Below are 27,703 nucleotides of genomic sequence, written 5' to 3' on the forward strand. Positions count from 1 at the left end.
ACCGTATTTGCGCTGAATACCATAGAGATTATTTTAATTGGAATTGATAGTTATAAGCGTCGCCTGGAACGAATTCAATAAGATAAAATTCACTTGACTCGCATTATATCTATAAGAGATAAAGTCAACTTATCTGTAAGATGATTACCTTAGATAAAATTATCTGAATAACGTGCAACTCTGCCTACAAAGAATATCGAAAGATGTCTGTTTAAGTTTGCGAAATTTCGTAGGCATAATTAATATAACCTCACGATCTGTTATTGTTGACAATTCGAGTAGGTATTCGACGTTATATGCAAGTTTAATCGTATAATTATGTTAACTTATACCGGAGGTAGTATCTTTAACCGTAAATAAATTATTATAAGTGGGCATGTATTAAGTACAATAAATAAGTTGATAAGCGTTATCACTAGAATTCAGCGTGAATGGTAAGTGTTTCAGTTGATTCATCAAAAAATAAACCTTAAATGTCTTGAACCAAATTTAAGGGTTGCCTCGTGGTTAAATCACTTATTCAAATGGGAGCCAATTTATTTTGATGACTCTGTCCCAATTATTAATCTTCTTTTGTTTCATCCGTTTGATCCTTAGTCATAATATTATCGAAAAATAAATTTATAATGTTTAACCCTCTAGCAATTGGTTTTAGTCATTGAGAAATCCACAACTTGTGCCGTCAGTTTATAATTATTTAAAATAAAAGCGTCGATAATTGGGTGTAAACGTATCAATAACTGGTACACTTACCAGGTGAGTCGGCGATGTTTCCATTGACACGTTTCAGACTGTGCAGTGACCGTATTATAATCAAGAAACGATTCAACCCTTAAACCTGGTTTAAGGCATTGCGGGTTTATTTTCGAAAAGAAATCGACTGGTACCGGATGGCATGAGCTCTACCAATCGCGTTGTATAGCGCATAATTGTGCTACTTATAATATTTGACGAATGGATAATGGTAAAGGGTAATTCCTTGCGTGTACCATAATTCCAGAGGACTAAGGCTGTGAACAGTGATTCTATTACACCAATATCAATCGAGTTCAGCATAGCAAGGTGATTAATATCCGTCTGTCTCTATTCAGAATTCTAATGATAATAGGTACAGTCATGTCAATATCGCATACGATGTCTAAAATAACATTAATAACAACAACGACGACGGCGATGACATCAGTGACAGCAACATTAATAATAATAAATACCACTTCACACCCGCTATAGACAATTTTTTGGAGTTGTCGCTCAGGTTAAGTTTTTCACGGTACGCTACTAACAAGGAACATCAGTTTGGTGTCCCCTCTGATTTCGTTGAGACTCATGTATGTTGTAGAACATTGAAAACTGTACGAGACATGTATTTTAGTTATCTGCGGAAAAACGGTTTAAGAGGGTGAAAGTGACCCCCAAAGATGGCACTCAACGGGTGATTTCTTGACGCGCTTTATGTATTTGAATGAAACCAACACTGAAATGTTTTTTTAATGAATGGGAAAACTTTAGCGTTAGTTTCATTCAAATCCATCAAGAAATCACCTCGTTGGTGCCCATCTTTGGAAATCGTTTTCACTCCTCTGAACCGTTTTTCAGCATATACAAAAAAAATACGTATCTCGTAGTTTTCAATGTTCTACAACATACATAAGTTTCAACGAAATCAGAGGGGAACATCAAACTGATGTTCTTTGTAAGATCGGTAAAAGACGGCCTATAATCCGGAAAGATGTCTTTCAATTTTGCCTGAGTGACACTTAAATAGATGGCGAATGCAACATTTGGTGTCATAATGGTGTCTCGAACAATAAGATGTCATTTGTTTGAAGTTTAAAAATAATTGTTTTCTTTTACAGCAATTTCTTGACACATTTCGATACAATGTTGTGTTATGGTTCAAGTTCATGAAATGCAAAGTGAACTGCATGTATACAATAGCATTGGTTCCATCGTCCCTACCTAGCTTAAAAAATTGCTGTAACGAGAATACAACTAATTCTCAATTCTCAATAATTGATACAAATATCCCGAATCACGTGAATTACAGAGGTTAGGTATGCAACAGTGAACAACGACAGTGTGGCGGACATCTTAAGGTGTTCATTGGCTAAGGATATTGAATATTATATATATACTCAACGGAAGAGACACCCAGACGGTAGAAGAGTCCAAGTCGACAAAAAGACGTCTCAAGGATATCTGATGCGCTATTTCCTGACGCCTATAAGATATATTTATGTTCAAAAGACATCTTCTTGCCTAAAAATGTTCTTGGGGCCTTATAGACGTCAAAAAATGACGCATAAGACATAAAACATCCCTCAGACGTCTTTAGACGACTTCAAGTTTTGTGTTGTCTGCAGGGCACTTATTAATTATACTTACTCATTTTTTCGTTTGATGTTTCGTTGATCACAATGAATCAAATGAAAAAATTCCGACTACTAATGACGTACTGAGTTTGGATTTTTATGGGCAGCGAAATGCTGAAGCAGTATTTTTGTTGCTCGGAAGAATCCGGACTGGTATTGAGACGACCAAAGGCAAATTCGAAATGCAGATCCATCTGACGGTGAGAAAGCATATGAGAAAGTTGTGCTTCAAAAATTTCAAAAACATTTTTTCGAGATATTAAAATCCATGTCTCAAAATCGTCGAAGGCAACTTTATGATATATTTTTGCGTTGTCTGAAAGACAACTTTGCGGTATGGGTGTTGTCTGACTTACTTCCGAATGATAATAGGAATCAATGTTTGATGATAACTATTTATATGACTCATTATGTGTGTAATGAAGAAGAAGTAGAGGTGGGTTATTGTTATTTTGACAAATGTACATTCAACTTTTGTCGGATGAATTTTTGTTGGAAAATATTCCTCGATGTTGTAATGTTAAATTGCTGTTACTCTCAGTTGAACATACTCACCGTTGACATGTTAACTCAATTCCCTAACTAGCCTGCCTTCAATTACAAAACAATACAAAAGGATACACTTTGGGTGCGAATTTTTAGAGAAAAAGGAACGGCACGATACCATAATAATCAGGGAATTCGTTGTATGGCTAGCTAGACTAAAGAACTTGATACGAACTGATAGAGAGGCGGTATTCAAAGGCAGCTAGCGATAAATAAATAAATAACCTCAAGCGTTGACTGAAGAATATGCATCAAGTCATAGGAAATTAACAGATCAATCAGTCGTATATTTTTGATTGAACTTACGAGTTCCGAGTCAGTCGAGTAAAGTTTACAAGAGTTGACAATAATTCCCTAGCTTTTATTCAATTAAGTCAACAACAATTAACAAATCGGACAATAGTGGATCTGGTGATTCCCGGAAGAATTACCGACTGAGCGAACTCATCCGTTTTCTTCCTTTATTAAATAAACAAACGAACGGAATGGGTTGAAATTTCGATGGTGCATAGCTTTTTTGTAGCGGAATCGAGAAAGATTACTCATGTCCGCAGAAAATCGTCAAAAAATATGTGGTTTTTCGACGCGTGTCAGGGAAGAAGAAATAGGAAGAAAACGGATGAGTTCGCTCGGTCGGTAAGGGTAGGACTGCTACATCGCGTTAAGAAAAGATGATAATTGGCAGAGAAAATTAGACGTAGATCGGTACTAACGAACCGTGCGCTGAAATCAGGCTCGACTTTGTTTTCCGGAGTTTCGTCTCCCTTCGACCACGAAATTCGTTCCGATTATTAGAATAAATTTGTTCTAAATTCTGTAGGTTTAGCTGAAAAATTTGTCTGAGGGTTTCGTATCACATCGATAAGGAAGGATAGTATAATATATGAATATAAATACACTTGAAAATATGTAATATATCTGTTTAATTATTGTGTAATCTTTTTTATTAAATAATTTTCACGTATAAATATAGATATTAGACAAAGGCAGAGAATTACTGTAACCAGGTTCTAAGGCTACAGAAAATAAAAACGGTAAACGTGCGATTGTTTATAATTCTTCCAGATATTTCTCTTTGCAAATAAAACTTTGTTTGTCGTAGGGGTACTTAAAACTGCATGAAAATTGATCATTCGTAATTGTATAATGCACATATTGTTCACCTATATATTGCGTGTTCATGATTTATTCATCTTGCATCTAAAATTTGTGTAAATAATTATGGGCGTGCCCTGGATGATTTCGACGTTGACGTATGTATCTCCAAATGTAGACGTCCACGTATTTAAAACGCGAAAAAGGGCTCAACAGGCCATTCTATACACAATACTGAAAAAAAAACACGCCAATCTATTTTTATCTGACGCAGAAATAATGAAATGACACGGATTCTACGAAATCGAAATAGTAAATTCGTAGAATTCATGCCGTTTCATTATTTCTGCGTCAAATTAAAATGTGTTGGAGTGTTTTTGTTCAGAATTATGTATAGGATAGGGCTGTAGAGCTCTTTTTTGTTTTTGAGATACGTGGACTCCGATATTTGGAGATATATAAGAGAACGTCGAAATCGGTCAGGGCACCCCCTTAAGCTATAGGTTCAAGTTTCCAACAAGATTGCTTCCGTTTTTATTTTGTGTTTTTTTTTACTCTTGTTCTCACCAAAATTATTCTCTATTCTTATATTTCCGTTCGGCGTGCTTATATCGGATTCATTTTCTAATGCAAAAACTTCAAGTTTCACTTTATGTTTTTTTCTACTTCTTTCATTTGGTAATTCAGATTTTATCGATCTACTTTGCTTTGTTTTACTTACATCAGACTCTGCTTCAGATGATAAAATTTCAGCTTTTATTTTATGCATTTTCGTACTACGCTCGTCCCCTGATTCACTTTTCACCTGACTAGTGTTTCGCTCATACACAGCCGAATCAATATCGCAGTATGTTACTTCAACTTCGGCTTTAGTTTTCATACTTTTTTTTACATGAGTTTTATCATCGATATGTTCTCTTTTTAATTTCTTTGATTTTGGAGGCAAATATTCTTCAGCCATATCACTGGTTTGTAAGATATGCCTTACGCTTTCCTCCAGTTCTGTAGACGATTCTTCAATCTTAATTTTATTTCTCTTTTTCTTTTTAGTAGGAATTTCATCTCTGTTAGTTTCTTTCTTCGATATTTTGGATTTTGGATACAATTCATCGTCGATATCTCCGTCCTGATTCATCGGATCCTCCCCGTACAAATCAAGCTTAATTTCTGAGAATGAAATATTAGTTTTAGCCTTGTGTTTCTCTACCTTCTTCACATGAATTTCATCTTCGCTGTCATCATTTTCCAACTTTTTTAACTTTCGAGGCAATAATTTTTCGTTAACATCACTGTCATCCCTCGTGTGAATAACTTTGTTTGCTCTACTTTTACGATCTACGACAATTTCGTTAGAATCTTCTTGACCCTCTTCGTCGCTGTATGAAAATTTCATGATATTCCCCTGGGTGACAGGTTCATTCTCTTCATCTGCAGCCTCGAAGATATCGTCTAATGGCTTACAATTCCGCAAATAATTCCTGTGGAAAATAAAGTGAATTTGTGTTAATTCATTTCAATTCTATTAGAGCAATCATTCGCTATCCTAGCAGACTTGAAGCTGTTACTTACTCAGCATCCATAGAACCTCTAATATATGGCAACCTGCCTTTGAGGTCCAAATACGTTATGGTAAATCTAACTTCTTGTCCCAGCTGGACATAAAAACCTGGCCAATTGTCATCTTCGTCTGGCCTTGGTATAGACACGTTGAACACTTTATTCAACAATATACCGACATGATCCTGGCTCTTTTTGTTGACAATGCCTGAAAAAAAGTTATTTATGCATCAATCAGACACTGGTTGAAAATAGAGAAAAACAAAGTCAAAGAATATCATTTTTTATTCATATTGATAATTCGAAAATTAATTTTGGAGGATTGGTCACGCGAATAAGGAATTCAAACCCAGCCACTTACGACACTATTTTTCGAAGATGTATAGCTCAATTGATGATGCAAATTGAGGGCACAAAATCATGAAAACAGTCAAGTGAACAGGCATGATTCTTCTCAACATTTAGGCAGTTATCAAATTTGTTTAGAATTTAATTTCACCAAGTTTTAGAGACATATTTCCTTGTCGACTTCCATTAGCAAAGGAAATTGTGTTAATAGGTTACTCAAACCTCATTAATTTTCTTGAATTATGGGAAACAACAGCTATTCTTATGTATTGATTATACCAATTAGAGGTACCTTTTAATTCATCTCCAATGTTGGGTCTGAAGATGTAGAAGTCAGCTTCGATATCAACGTGAATAAAGCATGTGTCGTACAGGATTGGTCCCACTTTGTTTAATATTTTTGGATTCTTATAAGAGAGAATAATTCCTTTTAACCTAAAAAAAATGAAAAAACATTCATTGTCGAGTTGAAGTGGAAGTACATCAATAGATATATTCCAATCTCGTTTTAAACGCTAAAAATTGGACCAAACCCTTAGATACAAAATTTACACTCTAGAAATGAACGAATTATACTCCAATTATTTAACCATTCGATTTGGCTCACTTTGCATCGTAGGAGTTTAACGTAGAGCCTAAAATTTCCTTCAGCGCAGCGTTCAAATTACCAAGATAAAACGGATGCAGTCCCACGTGTCTATTACATCGTTCGAAATATACGTGTGAATCCTCGTCCTCGAGGAGTCCTCTCAGCTCCAATTGTGTCCACGTCTTTGCGTCGATTACTTTACCTGCCATTTGGCGCGATACGTTGCGGGAACTCAGTCCTCACTGCTTTTCACCACTGTGTAGTGTATTTTGAGTTATTTTGGACCAGAATCGGTTGCAATACAGACGGTACACATCAACAGCGTTTGCCGCGGTTGATTTTCATAACCTCACTTATTTCACAATCTACGATTTAGCTCTTTCAGTCATCGATTGGAAAACCTGTTACGAGCTTGCGTTGTCGAATACATTGATTGAATAGGCGACTTCTTGCATGAACAGTGGGTTAGAATGCATTCTGCAATTTTAGCACAGCTAACTACTATACCGACAGTGAATATTTGTTAAAAAAATCTGAAAACCATTTCTCAGACTACCTATCATGTAACTCTTCACATTTCCCATCATTCAAGCATTCTAATTAGTTGATTAAACTTTTCAAACTAATCAGAATGCTTTGATAGTGGGAAATGTGAGAATATGAAATGTAAAAAGTTACATGATGAAGATCATAGGTGGCTCATTCTACTCCTCGTCCCTTTCGGAATCAAAAAATTCTCTCGTCCATGGACTCCAGCGTCCCATAAACGCGAAAAGCGCGAAAATAGTAATGCACGTCAGAAAACAGAATATTTTATTGATGATTTTCAGGAAATGATTGAGTTTCCTAAATTCTACTATAAGAGAGATTCACTGTCGAAATTTAAGTCGGTCTCGTTCATTTGTTTATTTACTCAACAACATATGAGGTTGAGTTTGCTCGGTCGGTAGAGATGGATGCACTGCGTAACCTTAATTATTCTGTTAATGCTACGAGACTTTGAGAATTTCATTATCACTGGAAAACTGCTATTTAATTTCTGTGTTCTATTAAACATGTGTTTGAGCTTTGCTATCCCGTAGAGTGAAAGAAACTTTGTCAGAACTTCCTTCTTTAAAATAGAAATTTTCCGTTCCATGATCAAAGTTTTAAACTTTTGGTATCTTCAATTTGTTGCATTTGTTGTCATCGACAACAAAGTTTCATCAACAATCGAAGAAAGTAAAAACCGCAACCATTTGAGTTCTCGAATATTTATATACTATAACGTTTTATCCATGTCAAATAATTATATCAAATAATCATCATAAATTTTCTGAGACTTTCGACACTAGATATACACTTTTGTGCTAATTTAACAGTATAATAAAATGATCATCGTTAAGAACATTAAATGCTAGCTGAAATTATGAATCTACGCAGGATTGGATGATAGAATTGAAATTTCTTACTGGAATTAAAAATATTTAAAATTCATCATCGATCATTTCTATTAAAAGTTTGTAACTTTCGAATCAAAGTTGAGCTAGAAAAACTATGCCACATACAATGGAAAGTCCCAGAAAAATGTATCACCCATAACTGGATCAATGAAACTTGGGAACCCCATCAGACAGCTTCAATATAACACAGATTTCATTGAATTTTGAATAGCTTAAGTAACCTACTTCTGAAAATTATTATTAAACCACCAAAAAACGCCGAATTCCACAAATGTAGGTATGCGACAATTGCTTGCAAGATTCATGAGCACTATTACAGGCTTGCCATTATATAAATGAAACACTTTTCCCAAGATTTGTTTTTCTTTTTTTATTAATGTAAGAGGGTGCTTTATCCGTTGAGAAATAAATAAATAAATAAATAAAAACTTTTATGGCAACCACTTTTCTAGATGATGCTTCAGCAGGAAATTCTCCGTGCATCAATTTGGACGTGTCTGAAATCATCGGACTTGACACTAGATTTATATGCCACTCCGGCACAAACTTCAAGGATACGGAAAGAAAAAAGGCAAATGAATAACCATTCACCGGAAATTCAGGACTGTTGCAAATCTGGAGAAGTTGGAGAAGTTACGGAATTTGGAAAATCAGTATAATTATTATATAAAAAAGTTTGTAACTACCCTGGAAACGGTTAAACTTATAGCCCTACTGAAAATGCTGAAAATTCTCGACAGAATCGGACACGTTTCGGATAGGATACTGACAGACGCGGACAGATACGAATCGAATCTGTAAAAGTCTATCCGGAAATCTTGCCGCTGTATCCTATCCGAACGTATTAGATTGTGTCGGACATTTTTTATAGCGAGTACAACGCTCTGCATGAACATGATAATTTCAATTGAGGATATGTTTTTCATTTTCTAGCAAGAATCCAGGTCGCATTATCCCATAGTCCTCGCAATCAGATAAATCATTTGATTTACTATATTGCTCATGATTATTATTTTCAGGTCGGAAACAAGGAGTATCATTTGCTGGTATCAAACAGTATCACATCTCATCTAACGACACCAAAGCCGAGCGTTCCTTGGTACCGGCCGTGCGCCCAGCTGATCGCGAGAGCATCTTTTATTTACAAAATTATTGTAATTACTAGTTTTCATTGCCCGGCCTCAATATTAGATGTAAACAGTCTCACAATGGCTCATTTTACTCCTTATTTTTCCCCAAATGGTGAAAGGTATGTATGTACCTCAGCTATGCGCTTTTGGGTCCCTGAAATGCGGGAGTTGTGTAAATAGTAACACGTGTCAAAAAACCACAATTTTTTTTACGATTTTCGGGATATGAGTAACCTTCCTCGATTCCGTTACAAAAGAGCTATACACCGTCCAAATTTCAACCGTTTCTGTTTGTTCGTTTATTAATTACAGAAAGAAAAAGAATGAGGCTGCTCGGTCGGTAAGGGTGGGACTATCACATGCCGTTGTGAGCGGGCCGGTTCGCATCGCACGACAATAGTCTGGAGCTGCTTTGAGAAGATTAGGAAAGCGACAGAGTTGTACCACAACTACATGCATACAAAATACAAAGAGATCGCCGTGCAAGACACGTGCAAGATCAAAGCGGTGGTGGCGATATGTTGCTGGATGAGATCTCACGAAATGATGTAACGAATGAAGTGAAAATCAACGCTAGTATTGCTCGGAGTTTTCCAAGTCCAGCATTTGCTTTTAAAGCTAATAAACCAGTGATTAATACCAGCAAAGATAACTTGACAAAAGCTGTCCAATCATTTAAAGAGGTTCGTTGTTATAGGAAAGCAATCGATACAATGGACATCCCACAAATCGGCTCATGTCAAGTCTCTACGTCTCGAGGCTTGAAGCGACTGAGGGATTGTCGTGATGACGATCCCAATGGAATGTGTCAAGTCGGTTCCTCTGTTGGATTTACAACAGCGTCTGGAAAGCCTTTACTAATCGGTGAAGTCGCTATGAAAAAAGCTAAATTATTAATGTACCAGAATGAAAGTTTAGAACATGAATCGCCACTGTGTATCGAACAAAAGAAGCAGCACAGAGACTTTGAAAATTTTGAAACAGATAACTCTGGCATTGAGAGTTACTGCGATGCCCAAAAGACAGAAATCGCAGCTATGCATTCCTCCAATTGTGATACCGGAAGTGATGGACACTTTGAAATTGAACAATCACCCGCGACAAAAGTAAGAAATCTGTCGAGCGACAAATATTCTAGGCAATCGTTGAAATTATCTGGTACAATTTGCCGGAAGACTAATTCAGTTATTGAAAGTCATTCCAGGCAGCTGCTAATGTTGGCAAATGAATCACAAGTAATCCCATCAATTTCAGGATCTGAATCAATCAAATTAAATCTAAGCAATATTTCCAAAAACAATTCGACTCATGTTGCTGGTAATACCAAAGCACCAAAGAACTTTGAAAGTACTAGTAAGGCGGAAAATTGGACCACCAACAATCATATAGTCGACGATAAAATTTCGCATGTTTCTACGGGATTTAACACAGCGAGTGGTAAAACAATACCCATATCAGAAAAAGCACTGTCTAGCGCTAAAATACTTTGGACAACAACAGTAGATGATCGAGATTCTAAACCATTTAAATGTATACTTGATAATGAAAATTCGATAGCGGATCTTCCAATTGATAGTAAAAAACTGTCCAATGTATCGGATCGTGCGTTGTCAAAAGTTGATATCAGGATGGCATCTGGAGAACACAATGCTGGAAATTCTGAGTTTTCGAAATATAAACCCGGAGATAAATATGCAAATGCTGGATTCTCAACTGGCAGTGGCAAAGCGATAAAGATATCAGATCAGGCATTAAACCAAGCAAAAATTTTGATGATGTCTGAAGAACAGAATAGCTGTGAATTTTCTCAACTAAATCATGATACTTGTAATAAAGATACGCTTGAATATTCAACATCTAACAGAGACTGGATAAAAAATGATAAACGTGTAATAATGAAAGTTGATAAATCGTTTGTCAACGAACAGAAAAACAGTCCGCAACACATTGATTCAAGAAACCGAAATAGCTCAGTCGTTGAAGTTTTTAATCGCAATAACATTTCCATATTCGCAACACCTGGGTTCGAATCATTATCGAACAACGTTACATCAAGTGACACGACTGATGATGAGCTAATTTATCGAGAATCTAAAAAAGTACGTCTTAATTCCGATATACAAACTCGCAAATTGTTTGCTGAAAAGGATTGCGATACGGATAAGAAGATGAGAAACATGGAACTTCACTCGGAGGAGAATCAAATCAATAGCAACAGCAATTATGCTGGTCATACGTTGCAGCATGATAAAGAAAAAAATAATACAGCTCGAAGATGCGCGAAATCAGATATATTTCCCGTAAATGACAGACTTATGATCCCTCAGCTCGAACCACAGAAGTCTTGGCCGTTGAATCCTCACGATACTAGTGAATCTCAATTTTCAAAAAAATTAACTAGTTACGATAACATATTGGAAGTAGTTCAAAACGATCGAAAGATGCCCACCATTTCTGAAGAAATAACTGCAAGCACAAAAGCTCTACTTGCGGATGAAGAAAATTTCCAGGATACCTCGTCATGGGCCGCCGCAATCACATGCAGTCCACCTCTAATTGAAAATGAAGAAATTACTGTTAGACCGTCAAGTACTTTTGACGAAGGCTGTGACGTTCAGGAAATACCAAGTAGTCCGATTATAGGAGACAGATTCCGTCCACGTACACGGAAAAAACATAAGCGTAAAAGCAAAAGTATGTTGAACAAAGATTTAGTGAATCTCGAAGACACTAAGGATGATGGGAGCAGTATGAATGGTGAGATTTTAGTACAAAGAATTTAATTTACCGTTCTGCTAGAATAACTTATCATGTTGGAACTTTTTTTTTCCAAGGTTTGGAAGAGCGAATCGATACTCAGTGCTTTCGACGATCCAGCGATGTCACGACCTCAACTTCTGGTTTATCGGAGCAGATGCGTGGGAACATTAGTCCAGTTATGGAGACTGCTTCAAGTCCAAAGTTTGCAAAATATGAAGTAACTGCAAAAAATGTTCCAGTCTTTAGTAATCGAGTTGAAAATTCTCCCAATTCGGTATCCCGTTTTGAGATTGAACAAGAAATAATTTCTAATATATTGGAAAACCGTTTAGCTGCAACACTGGCACAGGTATTTAAAATAAGCTTTATATACAGTGATTAATAGTGAATTCAATATTTATCTGACTGACTGCCAACTGTTATTTCAGGAGAAAAAAATTTGTGCCAAGAAAAAATTCAAGTTAAAGCCGATCGCAGGAAGCTTGTTTCTTCGCAAAACACAGAATACGAAGCCCCGATTATCGTTGCGGGATCTCACAAACGGAGCTTCGCTTGTACCGCGAACTTCTGATGAGGTAATGATCTCACCTAAGTGGCTGTAGCTTTATTCTTGGATCTCACCTGTATAGAACCTTATTATATTGAGTTTTTTCTAGTCTCATGTCGTTCTTACAGCTCACAGATATAGCTATCGGACTCGATATCATGGAAGTTACTGCGGCCACTGCAGTTCGATATAGATTTAAATGCTCCGAATTTTACAGGTGAGATTTAACATAACTTTATGTGATGATGGAGTTTTATGCACATACATAAGTATTCGTCTATATGTCTACTCGTACATAGACTTCTGAAGAAGTGGGTGAACTTAGGGAATTTATATCTCGATAAGCAATTATTCAACGCGATTGGAATTCGTTGGATTCGAAAGTGTTAGTTCAAGTTTTTCAATTACATTGCTTTTTTTTTTTTTTATTCCTTTTAATTTCACTCGGTGGACAGAAAGTATTGTTAGTCACAATAACGTCGACCATGTTGCACGATAACATGATTTATGTAACCCATGCAGCCATAAGGAATTGCATTTCAGAACTAGCTCAACTGTTTCAATCGACACCATTTTTCAATAGTTTATCCTCTGTTCCACGATCCAGAAATTTCCTTTCTCTTTTTCTTCACAAAATAGAAATAGTTTGGATTTGAAACTCGATTTTCAACAAATGATGATGATTTTTTTGTTTTTCCATTCCTGAAATTCAACCAATTTTACAGTCGTTTACTTTCACATATCCTCAACAGTGAAAAGCAATTCTGTAATGAATATCTACCTCGAAGACAAGTGTCTTAAGTTTTTTGTGTTCTGTTGAAATGTTTCAGCAAAGATAAAATATGTACAGATGTTTATGGAATAACGATGGTCGATGGAGGTCTGTTGATTTTTGATGAAACTGGTTACGCGGGTGTCGACGAGTTTGAGCAAGCATTTATTGCAAGTCCCGGAGTGGATCCCTCTTTAGTACCCCATAAATGGGTAGAGAATCACTATCGATGGATTGTATGGAAATTAGCATCCATGGATAGAATGAAATTTGGAGATCTATCTTTTTGCAGGTAACATATCGGCCTTATTGTGCATTTCATGCGTACACCGATATATGAAACCCTTGAGGTAGCTCATAATCTAGAATGCTCTTCAATGATTACTACTAAACAGGATGTTGACGCCCGATCATGTTATGGAGCAGCTGAAGTATAGATACGATCGCGAAATTGACAAGTCTGAGCGTCCGGCTTTGAGGAGAATCATAGAAAAAGATGATCCTGCATGTAGACGTATGATTCTGTGTGTAGCGACCATTACTAAGGTAAGATATCGGCACGATCTGAACCGTAAATAGATAGTACTTTAAATTTTCTGAATTACAACTATGAAACCGTTTCTGATTATTCTTTGATGATCAAGTATGACGTAAATGTTTTTTTCCAGATTAAAAATGATGAAACGTCGGACAACCATGAACCAAAAACTATACCGACGTCACAATGGAGAATGGAATTAACCGACGGATGGTATTCCATAACTGCAAGCATCGATGCAGCCATGTCGCATTTAATAGCTTTCGGCAAAGTGCGCGAAGGTACAAAGCTTGTTACATGCAGAGCAGAATTGATGAACTCCGATCAAGGATGTTCCCCGTTAGAGGTAAGCTTTTCATGAACCACCTTCGTTGATCTTGATTACACTATTTGCCTATCTAACTATATTCTAACTGTGTAAAACGTCACGTTAGATGCCGGCTGATGTGTGTTTAAAAATTCATTCAAACTCCACCAGAAGAGTAAGATGGGACACTAGACTTGGTTATTGTAAACACGGGGGATCAATTTCAACTCGACTATCAGCTATACTTGTAAACGGTGGTCTAATTGGAAGATTGGATGCAATTGTCGCCCGCGTTTATCCGATCCAGTACTTTGAGAAGACTTCGAACGGCCAATCGAGTAAGATTTGCAATCAACGCGTCTTTTTATGTCTTTCAAATTTTGTATAATTTTTCGTCACTTATCAAGTCGTAACAAGATCATTGTACTCCTTTGTTTTGGTGCAGTATTCAGAAATAAGAAGTGCGAAGACAAGGCAGCAATGGCCTATGAAAATGAACGTCAGGCGCAAATAGAAACGATCCACGCACAAGCACGAGCTGAATTTGAAGCCAGGAATCGAAAACAGTCAAGAAGTTCTTCCTCAGGTCTCCAGAGCGAATTCTGGTGCTGCGAATCTATTGAAGTACTAATTGATTCCAAAAATTAATCATTCAATAACTGATTCGAAAAAGTTGATGGATGTAAATATCATATGCTTACGTATTATTTTGAATTATAGAGTGATTTATCTAGTCAGAAATCGCAAAGTCTTCACGATTCCCGTGAAGTATCTGAAAAGGCTTTCCGAGATCACCTGGAATCTATGTTGACCAGGAGTCTTCCTCCGCCACGTAAAGTAACTCAAGTTCTAAAGGTGCGCGTAACGGAGGGTGAAAATACAGCTCTTCTTACAATCTGGGCACCCGGTGACGATACAAGTGATGTTTTGAAAGAAGGAAATCGGGTTTCTATCCACAACGTGCAAACGTCAGGAAAAAGGTTTACTCACGATTTTGTGTTACATTGGCTCATTTTTAAATCAGATCGTCGTCGCTTCTAGAAAGCTACGTCGATGAATGAATCTTTCAATTATATCTATTCATAGATACTTATTGACCTTATCATAGATTTTTATTTACATCGTTTATTAAAGACGGTTGCTTTAGTTACATTATATATTCTTCTACAGATTTGGTGAACTTCAGTTGACAGCCGGTCGCCAATCTATTATTAAGTTCGAAGCCGCTAACGCTTCTACTTGCCATCAAAGATATTTAACACCTATATCTGAAGTAGGTGTCGTTGGATTTAGTCCACCATTTGGCGAGTTTGACACAGTGGGAATTATCATATCTTTAGGCCCAGCGCCTCATGTGAGTTAGCATGCCTGTTGAACTAATTGAATTAACTTAACAATCTTTTTCGTGCTGAATGTGATGCAATAAATGAATATGAGTAAATAAATGAATGAATAACAGGATGATAACACTAGTTAACGGATGGGAAATTTTTTTTGAGCTTAGGTTACAAATGGTATTTTCTTAATGCTTGAGTCTAGAAAAATGCAAAGAAGTTCTTACACTTTGCTTGAACTCTGTTATTGTGATCAGCATATAGACTTTATATTAATATGGTAAAGCAATTCAGTCTATCATGGTAAGACAGACAAAATAAAAAAAAAAAAAACTCAACTCTTGACTGTCAACCTGAAGTGGCTGATTGTGTGTAAATTTGTCAAGAATAAACCTTTCTAATGGTTCAAAAATGTTGTCTTAATCCATTGAACCGATCACCAGCAATCGGTTCAATTTAGTCATAATGTTGCGTTTCATTAGGATTCAAAATATTACTTTTCTGATCACAAAAACAAAGTTGTTGTTAAATATAACGATTTCCCTAACGTTTGAGGCGAAGGAAATTAATTCAAACTGTACAATACTCGGGCAACAATGATTGCGAGACAAATCTCTGGCGCGTTTCTTGCAGGGCATGAAGAACTTTGAAGCATTGAACTTGGCATGCCCAAATGCTGACTGTTCAAGTTCCGCATATTTGTCAATACTTTTCTGGGATGGAATCAAAGCTCACGGTTGCTCGGATATCCTTTCCATTGGGTCGACAGTGGCTTGCACCAATCTTCAGTGGCGTCGGAGTACACCATGGACAATCCCTGTAGCATACTCGACGGAGCATTCAACTTTCACAAGATATCCACGTCAAGCTTATCTTTGCGCAGCTTTTGACATCGTCAATAATCAGATCACGGTAATCTTGACATGTGAATTACGCAGGCTTCTGTTGTCCTCAAAGTTGTCCAAATGTTCAGTTCTTCATCTGATAGTGAATTAGACGATGACTATCTGACCCATCAAAGATTTTTTAATTCTAATACTAAACTTGATTGATATGTTCAAGGATCCACTAAGCTACATATCGCAGTGCGCCACCGACATCGCAAAACAAAATGAGAAAAAACTTAGCGCCAGTCGATCTCCAGGTGTAGTCAACGCATTGAACCAGGAGTCTTCTCCCGCAGCTGTTCTTTACCAAAGATATGCTCCAGGAATGAGTCCGAGAACTCCTCAGGGGGCTCTGAACTCCGGGGGAAACACCACGCCAGCAAAATATTCAATTCAGAGGCGATTGGAGAAGCTCCAATGGTACGGAGAACCGCCTGACTTGTCGCCTATTCCAGTGAATCGATCCGCTTCAAAAATAAATCGGAAATTCGTATCACCTATACGAATGCCAGAGCATTGATAAGCTGAAATAGAAAAACAGCAGTCAGTGTTGGATGTGTGAAATTGAATTTTATTTATCGAGATTACTGTTACCTTAATTTATTTTTTGTTGTTTTCGTTTTTTGATTTCTCTTGACAAGTGAAAAAGGATATATAAACGCAGTGCGTTTTTGTACAAAAGTTTCGAGACTCCATTTGGAGCGTAATGTTAAAAGGATTAGAGCTTCTAGAATTAAGTAAATGACTTATTTTTGTATCTATAAATATTATTTTCGTATTGCAGGGTTTTGTATTGTTCAGATACTGCTGACTTTGTTACATGGAATAAAAAGGAAAATTTCAGTCAGTGCGTTTTTGATTCCACAATTTTGTTGCTTGCATTCATTTGTTCATTATTGATGTTTGATAGAAGATTTGATTTTTCAGGATTCAAGTGAAACATATCGCGTGACTAAAATCAAAAGAGTGTCTGCGCCGATTTACATTCTTTCGGAATTTGAATAACATAAAAACGTATCTTTACACCATACCTTGTGTACTAAACAATAACTCGTAAAATCATGAGAGCCCGATTGAAACCAAAATGGCTTATAAGCCTTCAATTTTAACATGATCTGAGCCTGTTTGTTATAGAACTCAAGTTTTTGGCGCATATTCTTTTATGAATTTACGAATCTATTATTTATGTAAGAGTTGAAATTCTTTAATAATGATACCCATGTCTTACAGATTAAAATCGAGAATTATGAGCTCTTGTATTGATGTCAGCGCAAACTTAATTAACACGGAATGATATTCCACTTTTACTTAACAACACCAACCATCGTGACTACCTGATTTACTGATTTACACCGTTTGAATAGTGCGAATGTAAGCGGATTGAGAAGCGGTATTAGCATCTTATCTTAATCCTTACAACACCCTAAATCAGCACTTCACCAGTCCTTTTCATATTGTTCTCCGAGGGTTTACTCACAGTTTCAATGCCGCGGTTTTTTTGTCGACGTACGGAATTAAATTACAAATATCCTCGACCTTCCGCAACGTAAATGCAGTTGAATCTGTCTCACAGGAAAGAAGGAACTTATTTCTTTATTTATTAGCTGAATAATCACACTTGGTATCTCCTTATTTTATTCCGAAAACAAATTGGCTAATTCTAAGCTACAAATATTTCCTGGAATTGATCAATAATCGTCAATCATTCGAAACGGTTTTTAGAAATAATATTTATATAAATTGGTATTTTTGTCAACGAGTAAAGAATCTGAATGTTTAACTGACGCTGCCAAAACTGACAGATTTCGAAAACTTTACTCGCAAATTTCTGGTAAGTCGAATGCTTGTGATTATTATTTGAGGTGTTTCTGCGAGTGGAACATTACCTGAAAAATCACAAAGCGGGTATTGCAGGTATACCATACGTACCTGTATAACGGGATAAGGCTTCACCTGCAGCGATTAAGGATGACTAATTTCGAACAATATGCAAGCCCAGATTTACGATACCTTCTGAAATAGTTTCACAAGAAAAGAGGACCTTTGTGTTTTTGATCCAATTGTAATATTCATCAGTTGCTTGCTGACCAGACGTCCAGAGATTTTTTGAAAAACATGCAAGAACAACAGTCTGACCTCTGAATAGTTCTTTTTTGTATTATCAAATACGGACATTAATTTATTAATGTTCATTGACAATGGCGCAAATATCAAAATTACTGAAGAATTTTTAAACGGTTCTTTCCCTTTTCGTAACTTTTGATTTAAATTGTAAGGTCCAGCCGATTTATTACTAATCCAGGTTTACCATTCCGCGGCACAGCGTTTCATATATGAGACACGTTTTTTGAATCGGTTATTTAAGATTTATATTCAGTTTTTGAGATATCTTCTCAGATTCCAATGTTGATGTTATCAGAGGGATTGCGATGACTACCCGAATATAGTGAGCGTTACAAATAAAGAAAGTGTTGAAAATACCTGTTTTTACAGAATAAATATAATTTTTAGAAGGAACGGGGTCTAGAAAAGTCGAACTCGGTAATCTTGGGTTTATGGGTTCCGAAAAACGAATCCGATGTCAAATTTTCAGAATTCAAAATAGCGGATCCAATATGGCGGACTGATAATATAAAAATTGATCATATTCGCTTATATTAGATCCACCATTTTGACTTTTGAAAATTTCTCAGATCCGACCCCATTTTTTAAATCAGTGACCTCGAGAACACTTTTATACTTATAAGGAAAGTATTCCAGGTCTTATATTAAAGTAGGTTTACTGAAAACTAGGCAAAACGTATTTTTTTTACCTGTTATTAAACACACTTTAAGAGGGTGAAACCACCCTCCATATTAAGACATGGCAAGGAGTGATTTGGCAGTTTTACCCACATGAACATAATAATTAATTTTCAACCAATTCAACTGTAAAAGTTTTTTCCTATTGAGAAATGAAAAATATAATTTGCTCAATTAAGAAAAAAAAAATAATTACGAGGGTACGCCATCCATAATTATGATTCATCAGTGCAAAAAATTGTTAAATTCAGATACAAAACTTTGAAAAAAATATATATTGCGTATGAATACAAAAAGAATACGACGTATCTTTCGATTTTCTCGAATATAAATACTTATTGGACGAAGTAACTACCCTTAAACAGTGTTTACCTTGTCTGTATACCAATTTGTCATTTTTATACGAACAAAATTTATTAGGGCGCTTTTCACTCTAGGTACACGTTTCAAAGGTGTTTTTGAGGAATAAATTTTGTACAAACTAATGAACTTCCTGCAAGGCAAACGTATCGCATATATATTTTTTAATATGTAAACTAAGAACATACACAGTTTTACAAGGTATTTTCGACAAATGTTTAAACTATACGCCACTCTAAATGTCATTTCGTAAAATTGTAGTGTATAATCGAGCGCTTGAATTGCGCTCGTCCTAGTCGTTGGAAACAAATTAAAAAAAAAAAAAAAAAAAAAAAATGCTACTCAACATGAGTGTCTTTTTGCAGCTATTTAAAATTTGAAGTTCAATTTTTTTGTAAAATTTACAGTTAAAACTAGGGGACGTACTAATTCCCTTGATATGTGTGTAACATTATAAGTCAATCAGCCTAGTGGTTTTGGGAAAAAATATGCAGCCGAATTGAAAATTGTTGTTTCGAGAAAAATGCATTTCAAATTCTTTATGCTGTTACGACTAATAAGACTAAACTTATGGCGCTTTAATATATATTTCGGGGATATATTTTCAAAACCTTAAACTATAACGAAAATGATAATAATAAATTCGAGTTTTTGAAGGTTCTAGAGTAGAATATTACTTTAAGAGTAACTTATCGCAGCATAATACAAAATATCGAGTCTTATCAGTCATTAGCAGCTTCTAATCAACGTAAACATTCAGAAATAAGATACTTTTTTTGGGGGAAATCCAAAAACGCGTCCATTTTTCCTAATTTTCACACGATATATGTATTTTTTCAGATTCTTAGACTTGAATTTGACCATTTTTTGCATACGCGCGAGATTAACATTGTTCGCCAATATTTTTTTCGGGAAATAAATAACACGACGAGTATCCTTTGGGTTTATAGGTAACATATATTTTTTCAGATCTTTAGACTTGAATTTGACAATTTTTTTCATAAATGTAATCATATTTAGGGGTGGTTCACTCTCTTAATTTTTTTGTTTTTCTTTTACTAGGGAAATTATATTTTTCAATTTTCGTTATGCAAAAGCTGTCCAGTTGGATTGGCTGAAAAATATTATGTTGTTGTGGGTGAAACCGCCAAATTGCCCCTTTACATACCTTACTTTGCAGGGTGGTTTCACCCTTTTAAAGTGTTTTTATTGATAGATAAGAAAATACAATGCTCTTAGTTTTTAGTCTACTGTAACGTATTACTAAAGAAATCGAATCGGAGACATCTGCCTGGAATACTTTCCTTATCAGTTTGAAGGAATTTGAATGAAAGGAAAAACGTACGCTTCAGAGGTTTAACGACGGCGGGGGGGGGTCGGGTTTTGATGGTGAAAAAAGCGATTTTTTGATAATTTTTGTAGAGAATACGGTTAATGCAACTGTAATTACGTAATTGGTACATGATAACGTAACATCTAAAGAATATCGTGTTAAATTTTCATTAAAAAATATTCAGAATTAAGTGAATGGCAGCAAATCCCCGCAGGTGCCTCGAAAAGAAGTTGTTTTGCGGTGGACGGCATGAATCAACACCGGATTATCTGAAATCAAAAAACCAAAGTTTTTTTCATCAGTTAGTGTGTTTTTCAAGGTTGTAACGGTGAGTTTTTTCTTTTTTTTTTGTAATTTTCTAATTTTTGGTAACACTCTGAAGTGAAGCAACCGATTTTCGAGGAAAAATCGGCCATTTGTTATTATAAAATAAATAATAATAATAAGAAAAAAAAAACTCTCCGTTGCAATCTAAAGAAACTCATTAGGTAATGAAAAAACTTCGGTTTTTTGACTTCAGATAATCCCACTGCACTGCAAAATAACTTTTTTTTCGAGGCGCCTGCGTAGATTTGCTGCCATTGGTTTCATTTTTAATATCTCTCAATGCAAATTTAACTCAATATTCTTCAAATGTTTCTTGTTCGTGTTCCTGAGAAAATATTTCAAATAATTTTCCATTTCTACCTCCGAGACCCCCCCCCCCCCCCCATAAAGTCCTAACAATAAGAAGGATTTGTCATGTCTTCGGACCTGCGAGGAGCGGCGCGTCGGTGCGAATTGCGCATGCGCAGGACTCCAGCACAGGAGTGAATCCAGCGTGCTCGGGTCTCAGGAACCGGACAGCGAGACAGTTTGACTGCGAGCGGCGCAAAGCCTAGTTCGTGGGGAAACGAGGGTCCAGTTAGTCAGCTGCGACGTGTGTGGCGCGTGCTTTGAACGAAGCGAAACGTTGGAAGTGGGTAAACTATTTTTCCAATATTCTACAGTATTTCGCGGGTGGCGCTAAATTTTAGAAATTTTTCGAAAGCTTTTATACGGTCCGCGTGTGTTGTGGGTAAAAAAGTGGTGCGGCACCTTCGGGGGTTCGAAAACAGCACAAAAATCACGAGTGCCATGCGATGATCGATTTGCCGGTTCCGATCGGTGAAACGGTTCCTTCGGTGCGTCGTTGGGTGGCTAAACGCCAGGCCTGAGCGATCCAATTTCCAATTTCTCATTTTCTACGCACCGAGTGTCCCACGTTTGATCATTCGCAGAATGGGGGAATCACAAAAGGTGGAGTTTGCCGTCGGCAGCGAGGTTTCACCGGTCTCGTTTTACAAAAGTGCATTCGCCAGGTCGTTCGTGATGAATTCGCGCGAGACGAAATCCCTTGATTTCGGGTTTATGAACAGCGAGACTATCGCCGAGGAGCCCATTAACTCAACGTCTCCCACGTCGAACGACAACAGGAACAACAACTTCGTGCCTCAGAACTCCCAGATCACCGGCAAACCAATTAGCAGCTCCGATGTCAAGCTCTGGAGGATTAACGAGGTATGTACAGTCAATTATACCTTGGAGAACACTTTGAGTGAACTGACGTAAACAATAACAATAACGCAGAGTCAACCGCTTTGGCATTTGTGTTTCGCGGGTTGCTGTGCCTGTCGGCGTCACGTGACGATGCTGGGGATGGAGTTGGCGATCTATACATTTTTTTTCCCTGTCGCTTTTTCATTATGACGTCATACTTCCACCAGAGAATACGAAGATACGTAGAAGAACGTTGCCGTAGAAGTGGGCAATGCCAAATTCTACCTGGGGTACCCAAATTTAAGCATACAACATGCATTATTCTTAATTCTTAGGCGAGAGAATGATTAACGATGCATATTTGAGAAAAATCGCTACTACGCGTCTCTAGGAATCTTCATAATTTAGTAAATCGTTGTAAACAAAATATACTTTAATTTTGAAAAATCAATTCCTTGAAGGTCATATTTAAATTGGTCAATAATGAGGATTTTTAGCCTAACGTTATGAACTTCAGTCTTATATGATTTTTAGCGGGAAACAAATGAAAATACTTTAACTCCTCAGATACTCTCACAAGCGGCACGAGATAAAACTCTAAATCAAACAATTCCAATTTGGTGTGACGAAATATGTTCCAAGTCTTTCTCTATGTAGTTGCAAATATTTTTTATTGCTAAATATTAAAAAGAAGAGGAATCCGATCGCGAAAAAAAAAATTCACTCGAAACTTATTTGTATTTATAGGAATTATCAAATACTTCACCTGATAGGAATCAGCAAATCAACCAGTCCTTAAAATTTTACAGCTATGACGATTGGAATTAATTGTAAATTAAAAAAAAAAAAAAAAAACTACTTGAAGTAAAGCTAAAAAATTGCAATAAAATCCTCAGAATTGCTCTGAGCGAAATAAGTTAGTATAGACAATATATAGTATTTCGAGTGCTTGTGCTTCAAGTTTGTAATGCTTGCAGCAAATATCGACTGCACTTGATGGTGATTTCTAAGGGTTATTTGACACGTGAGGCGTCTCTTATCTTATTTATTTAGAACGTTCAACCCGCAGGTGGTCAGCCAAGTAGTTGATTAGAAAATTGAACAACGTAGGTAGAACGCGTCGATGGATTCATTTGAGGAATCTGATGATTCGGTGAAACTTTATTTTTCATTTACTGTTTCAAGAATTTTTAAGGGTGCGAGAACAGAGCATTATTTAAATAGACGAATTGTTTCCTTAATTTCAAGGATGCAAAGTATTTTCAAAGCGCGAGAAATCTTCAAACGATTTCACAATAACCGCGTCAAAAATTATAAGAACAAGATGAATTACAATTTTTCATTTTTTTTTATCAATGAGGCGGATTATATGCGGTTAAATTAAACTTCAATTACGTTTTTTTCTTCTTCGTGATAGGTACAACGAAGCTTTCGATGATGCTTTACTTTTTCCAGTTTATTCCTATTTTCGTTCGTCTCTTTAACCGATTGCGAGTCCATCTGGTCAAACAGCTGTTCTTGACGGAAATCCCAAACCCATTTATAACGACTAGTGTGCTTTGAATATTTCCAGACTCAAGTTTCCCGAGAATTTGAATTGACATCGGAGCTCTTTAAATCTCAGTTTTGGAAAGACTGAAAAAAATGAATTTACCTCCCGCGTTTTTACATTTATTTTCTTCAAATTATAATGTTCACTAAAATTGATTTTATTAGAAAATTTCAATTAGATGAATATTCAAACAGTTGATTAAAATCCTTAATGTCTAATTACGCAAATTTGCATAAAGATAAATTGAGATTGGATAAAACGGAAAAAATCATTAACAGCTTGCCTGGAAATCAAGGAAATGTCAGGGTGTTTGACATTCCATTGAAATTACCACTTTGTTATGTCTTTCATTCACGCATAGGTAACGTACAGAATTCTTTTTTTACACCGTCGTAAGACGCTTTTGCAATCGCCAGATTTGAATACAATATGAACGTAGATCTTGAGATGGTTCATGGCTATTGTTTCCCTATTACTGTGCGCCTGGTGGCGTTGAGAAATTTATGCAAGCACTAGAGTCGTCAATTCATGTGTAATAGTAAAGCAGGGGATTCGATGCGGCCGTAGGATATGCGTCCATCTACCTTTAGTTTCATATCAAATTCATGGATGTCTAACTACCTTGGCCCCGATCGTCATCGCTGGATGTGAAAAGAAAACCTGAGAGTATATAAAAGGGTTGGAGATGGGCGCGTTCCGATGCTGTAACAAGTTGCGTTTTACCTGAAAAACACGAGGCTAAAGTTAGTTAGGTTAGGCTAACGAAAAATTAGGGGAAAAAATATTATTTTGTAAGTTTATAGTAACTTTGAAGTAGTTAAGTTTTCAAATTTCGAATATACTTCCTGAATTCAGACACTCTTGCAGTTGTAAAATGATGATTTTTTGAAACGTTAATCGTTACGATAACGTCACGATAACGTCACTAACTTTAGCCTCATTGCAATCGTGGAATCGTTAGGGAATTTTACGATTCAAAATTAGTGGCAACCCTGACTGCATAAGCAAATGCGCCAATGGCGAAAGAATGTTTTTAAATCATATTGTCCATAAACCGATTGTCTTTTCATATAATTGTATACTCTAGTTATTGTTAATTATCGTTATGTGATTGCTAATTTTGAGTTGACATTCTTTTCTTGCAGATCACAACCGTTGACAGCGAGGGACCGACAGAATTGGACAAACTTCGAAAAGTGAGTTGAAACAAATTAATGCTTTTATTATAAAATAAAAACAATTCTCGTACATCGAGAAAATCTGAAATACTCGGCATGAAAATTCTCGAATCATGAATTATTATCCTGAGATTTGTCTAGTGAGTTTTTATAAAAACAAAATTATTTTTTTACTTTCGAATAAATTATCGAGACTATTATGTAAAAAATATTCGGAATTTTGATAAATAATTTCCTAATTTCGATCCTCTTTACGGGAGTGAAGCTTATCCAGATTTCAGCAGGCGCGTATAATCGAAGAAAATTGCAATCGGCAAGTGCGTTAATGCGGAATCGGATTGCACGATAATTAATATCGTTTTCTCTACACCTATTCGAGAACTTGCCTACAACCTGATATTAAATAACGGGAAGGAATCAGAGCCGGCTTATCTTTTATCACGGATCACGTAACGTCCATTATACATATATACAAATATAACGCGCAACTGCAACGTTCGGTAGTTAAAACCTGTAGCAGGTTACCTACTCCGGTCTTTTTATCTTTCACTTTTTCAAACTATGCAATATCGATGCTGGTATCTGAAACCGAATTGTGTGTTGGGCAATAGTAGAGTCACGGTGCATGCTTATCGATTTCTTTTTTATCGACTCAGTATAGTGACATATGATATTAATAATTGTCCGGGTACAAATTCAACTTACGTGACCAACAAAATTGTAGAAAATGAAGGATATTGGGTGAGAAGAATTTTCCTGATACGAAAATACTCGAAATGTTGTTGAGTATAAAATTTACGGATTTAGTTTCAATTTTTGCCACCAGAGAGTGTAACGAAAAATTTTTTTTTACATATTAAGCGAATGAGAATTTATTGCGCTCGCTCCACAATCTCTACTATCTTCAACTTCAAAAATGCTGACAAGTCGCGTATTGAGCACAACTGCCACCGAGAATTGCTCAAATTTTTGAGGTTATACACATCGTGACGATTTGTCGTCTACATTTATGACGGTTGGCTGCCCTGGCGAACAGCCGCTTTCGGATTGTAGCGCATGTGCTTTAAACTTTAGCAAACTAAGGACCATGCGGTCGTTAGGAATTCACTCTGTGTAATTAATTATATGTACGTTGAGTTATGATCGTATTACGTGTATACTTGGAAAGAGGATGAAAAATATTGTCGTGTGAGTTGATCTTGTGTATCAAATCTGTTCACACACGAAATATCGCATGAAGAAAAATTGATAAATTGACGAATGATAAAAACTCCGTATAATCAATATATAAATATATATCAGCGATTTGAAGCGATAGTATGAAATTAAAAATATCACGGAATTTAAAGTTTAAACATAGAAAAATGGTCGAAAGTAGGTATTTGAAAAGTGTATTTAAAACAGACAAAAGGATGTTGAGCATTCAATATTCTATTCAAACTCTTTGTCTCTAAGCAATGCAGCAAATTGCGCTAAATTGGGAAACCTATAATCCGCGTCCCAGTTGGAATTCGTAGAAAACTTATACCTGCGTTCAACACCCAATTAGCAACGTGTGCACCACAGGGTGTCTTGGCACTAGGAACTAGGAACGGGTATAGCTCAGTGAAACAAAGGCACGTTAAGGGTCACGTTAATCCTTCGATTGTCTGAGGTTGTTAAATGCCAAGACCCGGGTGGTGGTAATTCCTTTTGACTAACTTCAGGTCCAATGGATTACAGTCAAAATGGTAGGTGATGGCTGTACTTTAATTTATTTAGATATCGGGGTTATAATACGATTCGCCGTATAGGAATAGGCAGGTGCTTGACATCGGCTTAGCGAATACCATAAAACCCAATGTACGACATGACATCTCGTTGATATGGATACTTTGCTGAGTTGGAATTACGGTTTGCTCTTCTTTTGTTATTCGTAAGAGGGTAGATTGTAATAAAGAGTTTGAAAAGTGGGTGGATCTTGGGAATCCATATCTCGACTACAATTTACAAAGTGGCGACGGTTTGAAGTTAAAATCCAAGTTTTCTTTCAAAATCCACGATTTTTTTTTTTTTTTCAATCATGTTCATAATTTCAACGGACATAAGATGATGTGTTAATTGTAAGTTCATGCAACAGCTAAGGCGATGCGATGGGATAAAGTGAAACGAAAATGGATTGGATAGAATGAATGGTCAGCTGACTTCCGGCCGAATGAATTCTCGCAGCTTCTGTTCGTGCAGGTTGTACGTTCAAGAAGAACGAGACCCAGGTCGTAAGGACAGGGAGACCAAGTTCTTTGTTAGTTGAACTGTGAGGCAGGCATAACACGCGAACTTAAGTATAACTTTCCGGTTATTATGTGCCTGAGACCTTAAATTACCAAAATTGACAAAATTCCCCGCCAAATGGTCTGACGGTAAAAAAACAAACAAGAAAACTAATCGACGACAATAGCATACTGATTAAAAATAAAAAATTAAGAATTTGAATCCGCAGCTATATTATAGATGCAAAAAATAAAGAAAACTAAAATTTATTAATAATCCCTGTTTATTGATGTAATTCTGAAAAAATTCTTGTATAATATGAAATTATGCGAGAGAGTAAAAAGGAATTTATTATATCAAAACAGAAGTTATGTTCGATATTTAAACGCTCATCGCGTTGATAGAATAATTATTATTTTGCAAGTTGGAGCGATAATGAATAATTCAAATTTAAATTTAAATTTGACCGTTCACTGAGCTGAATGA

General features: G+C 36.2%; 3 protein-coding genes across 4 annotated transcripts in view; 2 read left to right on the top strand and 1 right to left on the bottom strand.

The window, feature by feature from the left end:
* Positions 1 to 4,358: 4,358 nt before the first annotated feature.
* Positions 4,359 to 6,840, bottom strand: LOC124414094 (DNA-directed RNA polymerase I subunit RPA43). Its single transcript, XM_046895006.1, has 4 exons — positions 6,526 to 6,840; positions 6,211 to 6,353; positions 5,583 to 5,778; positions 4,359 to 5,491 (listed from the first exon to the last, which is right to left on the bottom strand). Exons 1-4 carry the CDS (start codon positions 6,714 to 6,716, stop codon positions 4,519 to 4,521), a joined length of 1,503 nt encoding a protein of 500 aa, XP_046750962.1. The 5' UTR covers positions 6,717 to 6,840; the 3' UTR covers positions 4,359 to 4,518.
* A 1,564-nt stretch (positions 6,841 to 8,404) lies between these two features.
* On the top strand, positions 8,405 to 16,869 carry LOC124413845 (breast cancer type 2 susceptibility protein homolog). The gene is made up of 15 exons (XM_046894632.1): positions 8,405 to 8,602; positions 8,969 to 9,198; positions 9,552 to 11,836; positions 11,914 to 12,188; positions 12,268 to 12,414; positions 12,515 to 12,603; positions 13,217 to 13,450; positions 13,554 to 13,704; positions 13,827 to 14,042; positions 14,131 to 14,341; positions 14,449 to 14,627; positions 14,724 to 14,983; positions 15,174 to 15,357; positions 15,971 to 16,249; positions 16,400 to 16,869. Exons 1-15 carry the CDS (start codon positions 8,405 to 8,407, stop codon positions 16,742 to 16,744), a joined length of 5,283 nt encoding a protein of 1,760 aa, XP_046750588.1. The 3' UTR covers positions 16,745 to 16,869.
* Positions 16,870 to 21,605: 4,736 nt separating this feature from the next.
* Positions 21,606 to 27,703, top strand: part of LOC124414285 — a 60,913-nt gene continuing 54,815 nt past the window's right edge. For both annotated transcript variants that reach the window (XR_006929932.1, XM_046895313.1), the window contains exons 1-2: positions 21,606 to 22,258; positions 24,935 to 24,985. Coding sequence is in view for 1 of the 2 variants with exons in the window: in XM_046895313.1 (XP_046751269.1) it covers positions 21,980 to 22,258; positions 24,935 to 24,985 (330 nt within the window). In the remaining variant the exon portion in view is untranslated. The remainder of the gene's footprint in view (positions 22,259 to 24,934; positions 24,986 to 27,703) is intronic.

Source organism: Diprion similis, chromosome 13, assembly GCF_021155765.1.
Source record: "Diprion similis isolate iyDipSimi1 chromosome 13, iyDipSimi1.1, whole genome shotgun sequence".
Lineage (NCBI taxonomy): Eukaryota > Metazoa > Arthropoda > Insecta > Hymenoptera > Diprionidae > Diprion > Diprion similis.

What these genes read in the sequence shown, in the direction of transcription:
- LOC124414094 (XM_046895006.1), bottom strand. Translation starts at nt 6,716, where the DNA reads ATGGCAGGTAAAGTAATCGACGCAAAGACGTGGACACAATTGGAGCTG. An exon ending in TTAAACTCCTACGATGCAAA is followed by an intron (nt 6,354 to 6,525) that starts GTGAGCCAAATC and finishes CATTTTTTTTAG; the next exon opens with GTTAAAAGGAATTATTCTCT. An exon ending in CATTGGAGATGAATTAAAAG is followed by an intron (nt 5,779 to 6,210) that starts GTACCTCTAATT and finishes ACTTTTTTTCAG; the next exon opens with GCATTGTCAACAAAAAGAGC.
- LOC124413845 (XM_046894632.1), top strand. Translation starts at nt 8,405, where the DNA reads ATGCTTCAGCAGGAAATTCTCCGTGCATCAATTTGGACGTGTCTGAAA. An exon ending in AAATGCTCCGAATTTTACAG is followed by an intron (nt 12,604 to 13,216) that starts GTGAGATTTAAC and finishes GAAATGTTTCAG; the next exon opens with CAAAGATAAAATATGTACAG. An exon ending in CTTTAGGCCCAGCGCCTCAT is followed by an intron (nt 15,358 to 15,970) that starts GTGAGTTAGCAT and finishes CGTTTCTTGCAG; the next exon opens with GGCATGAAGAACTTTGAAGC.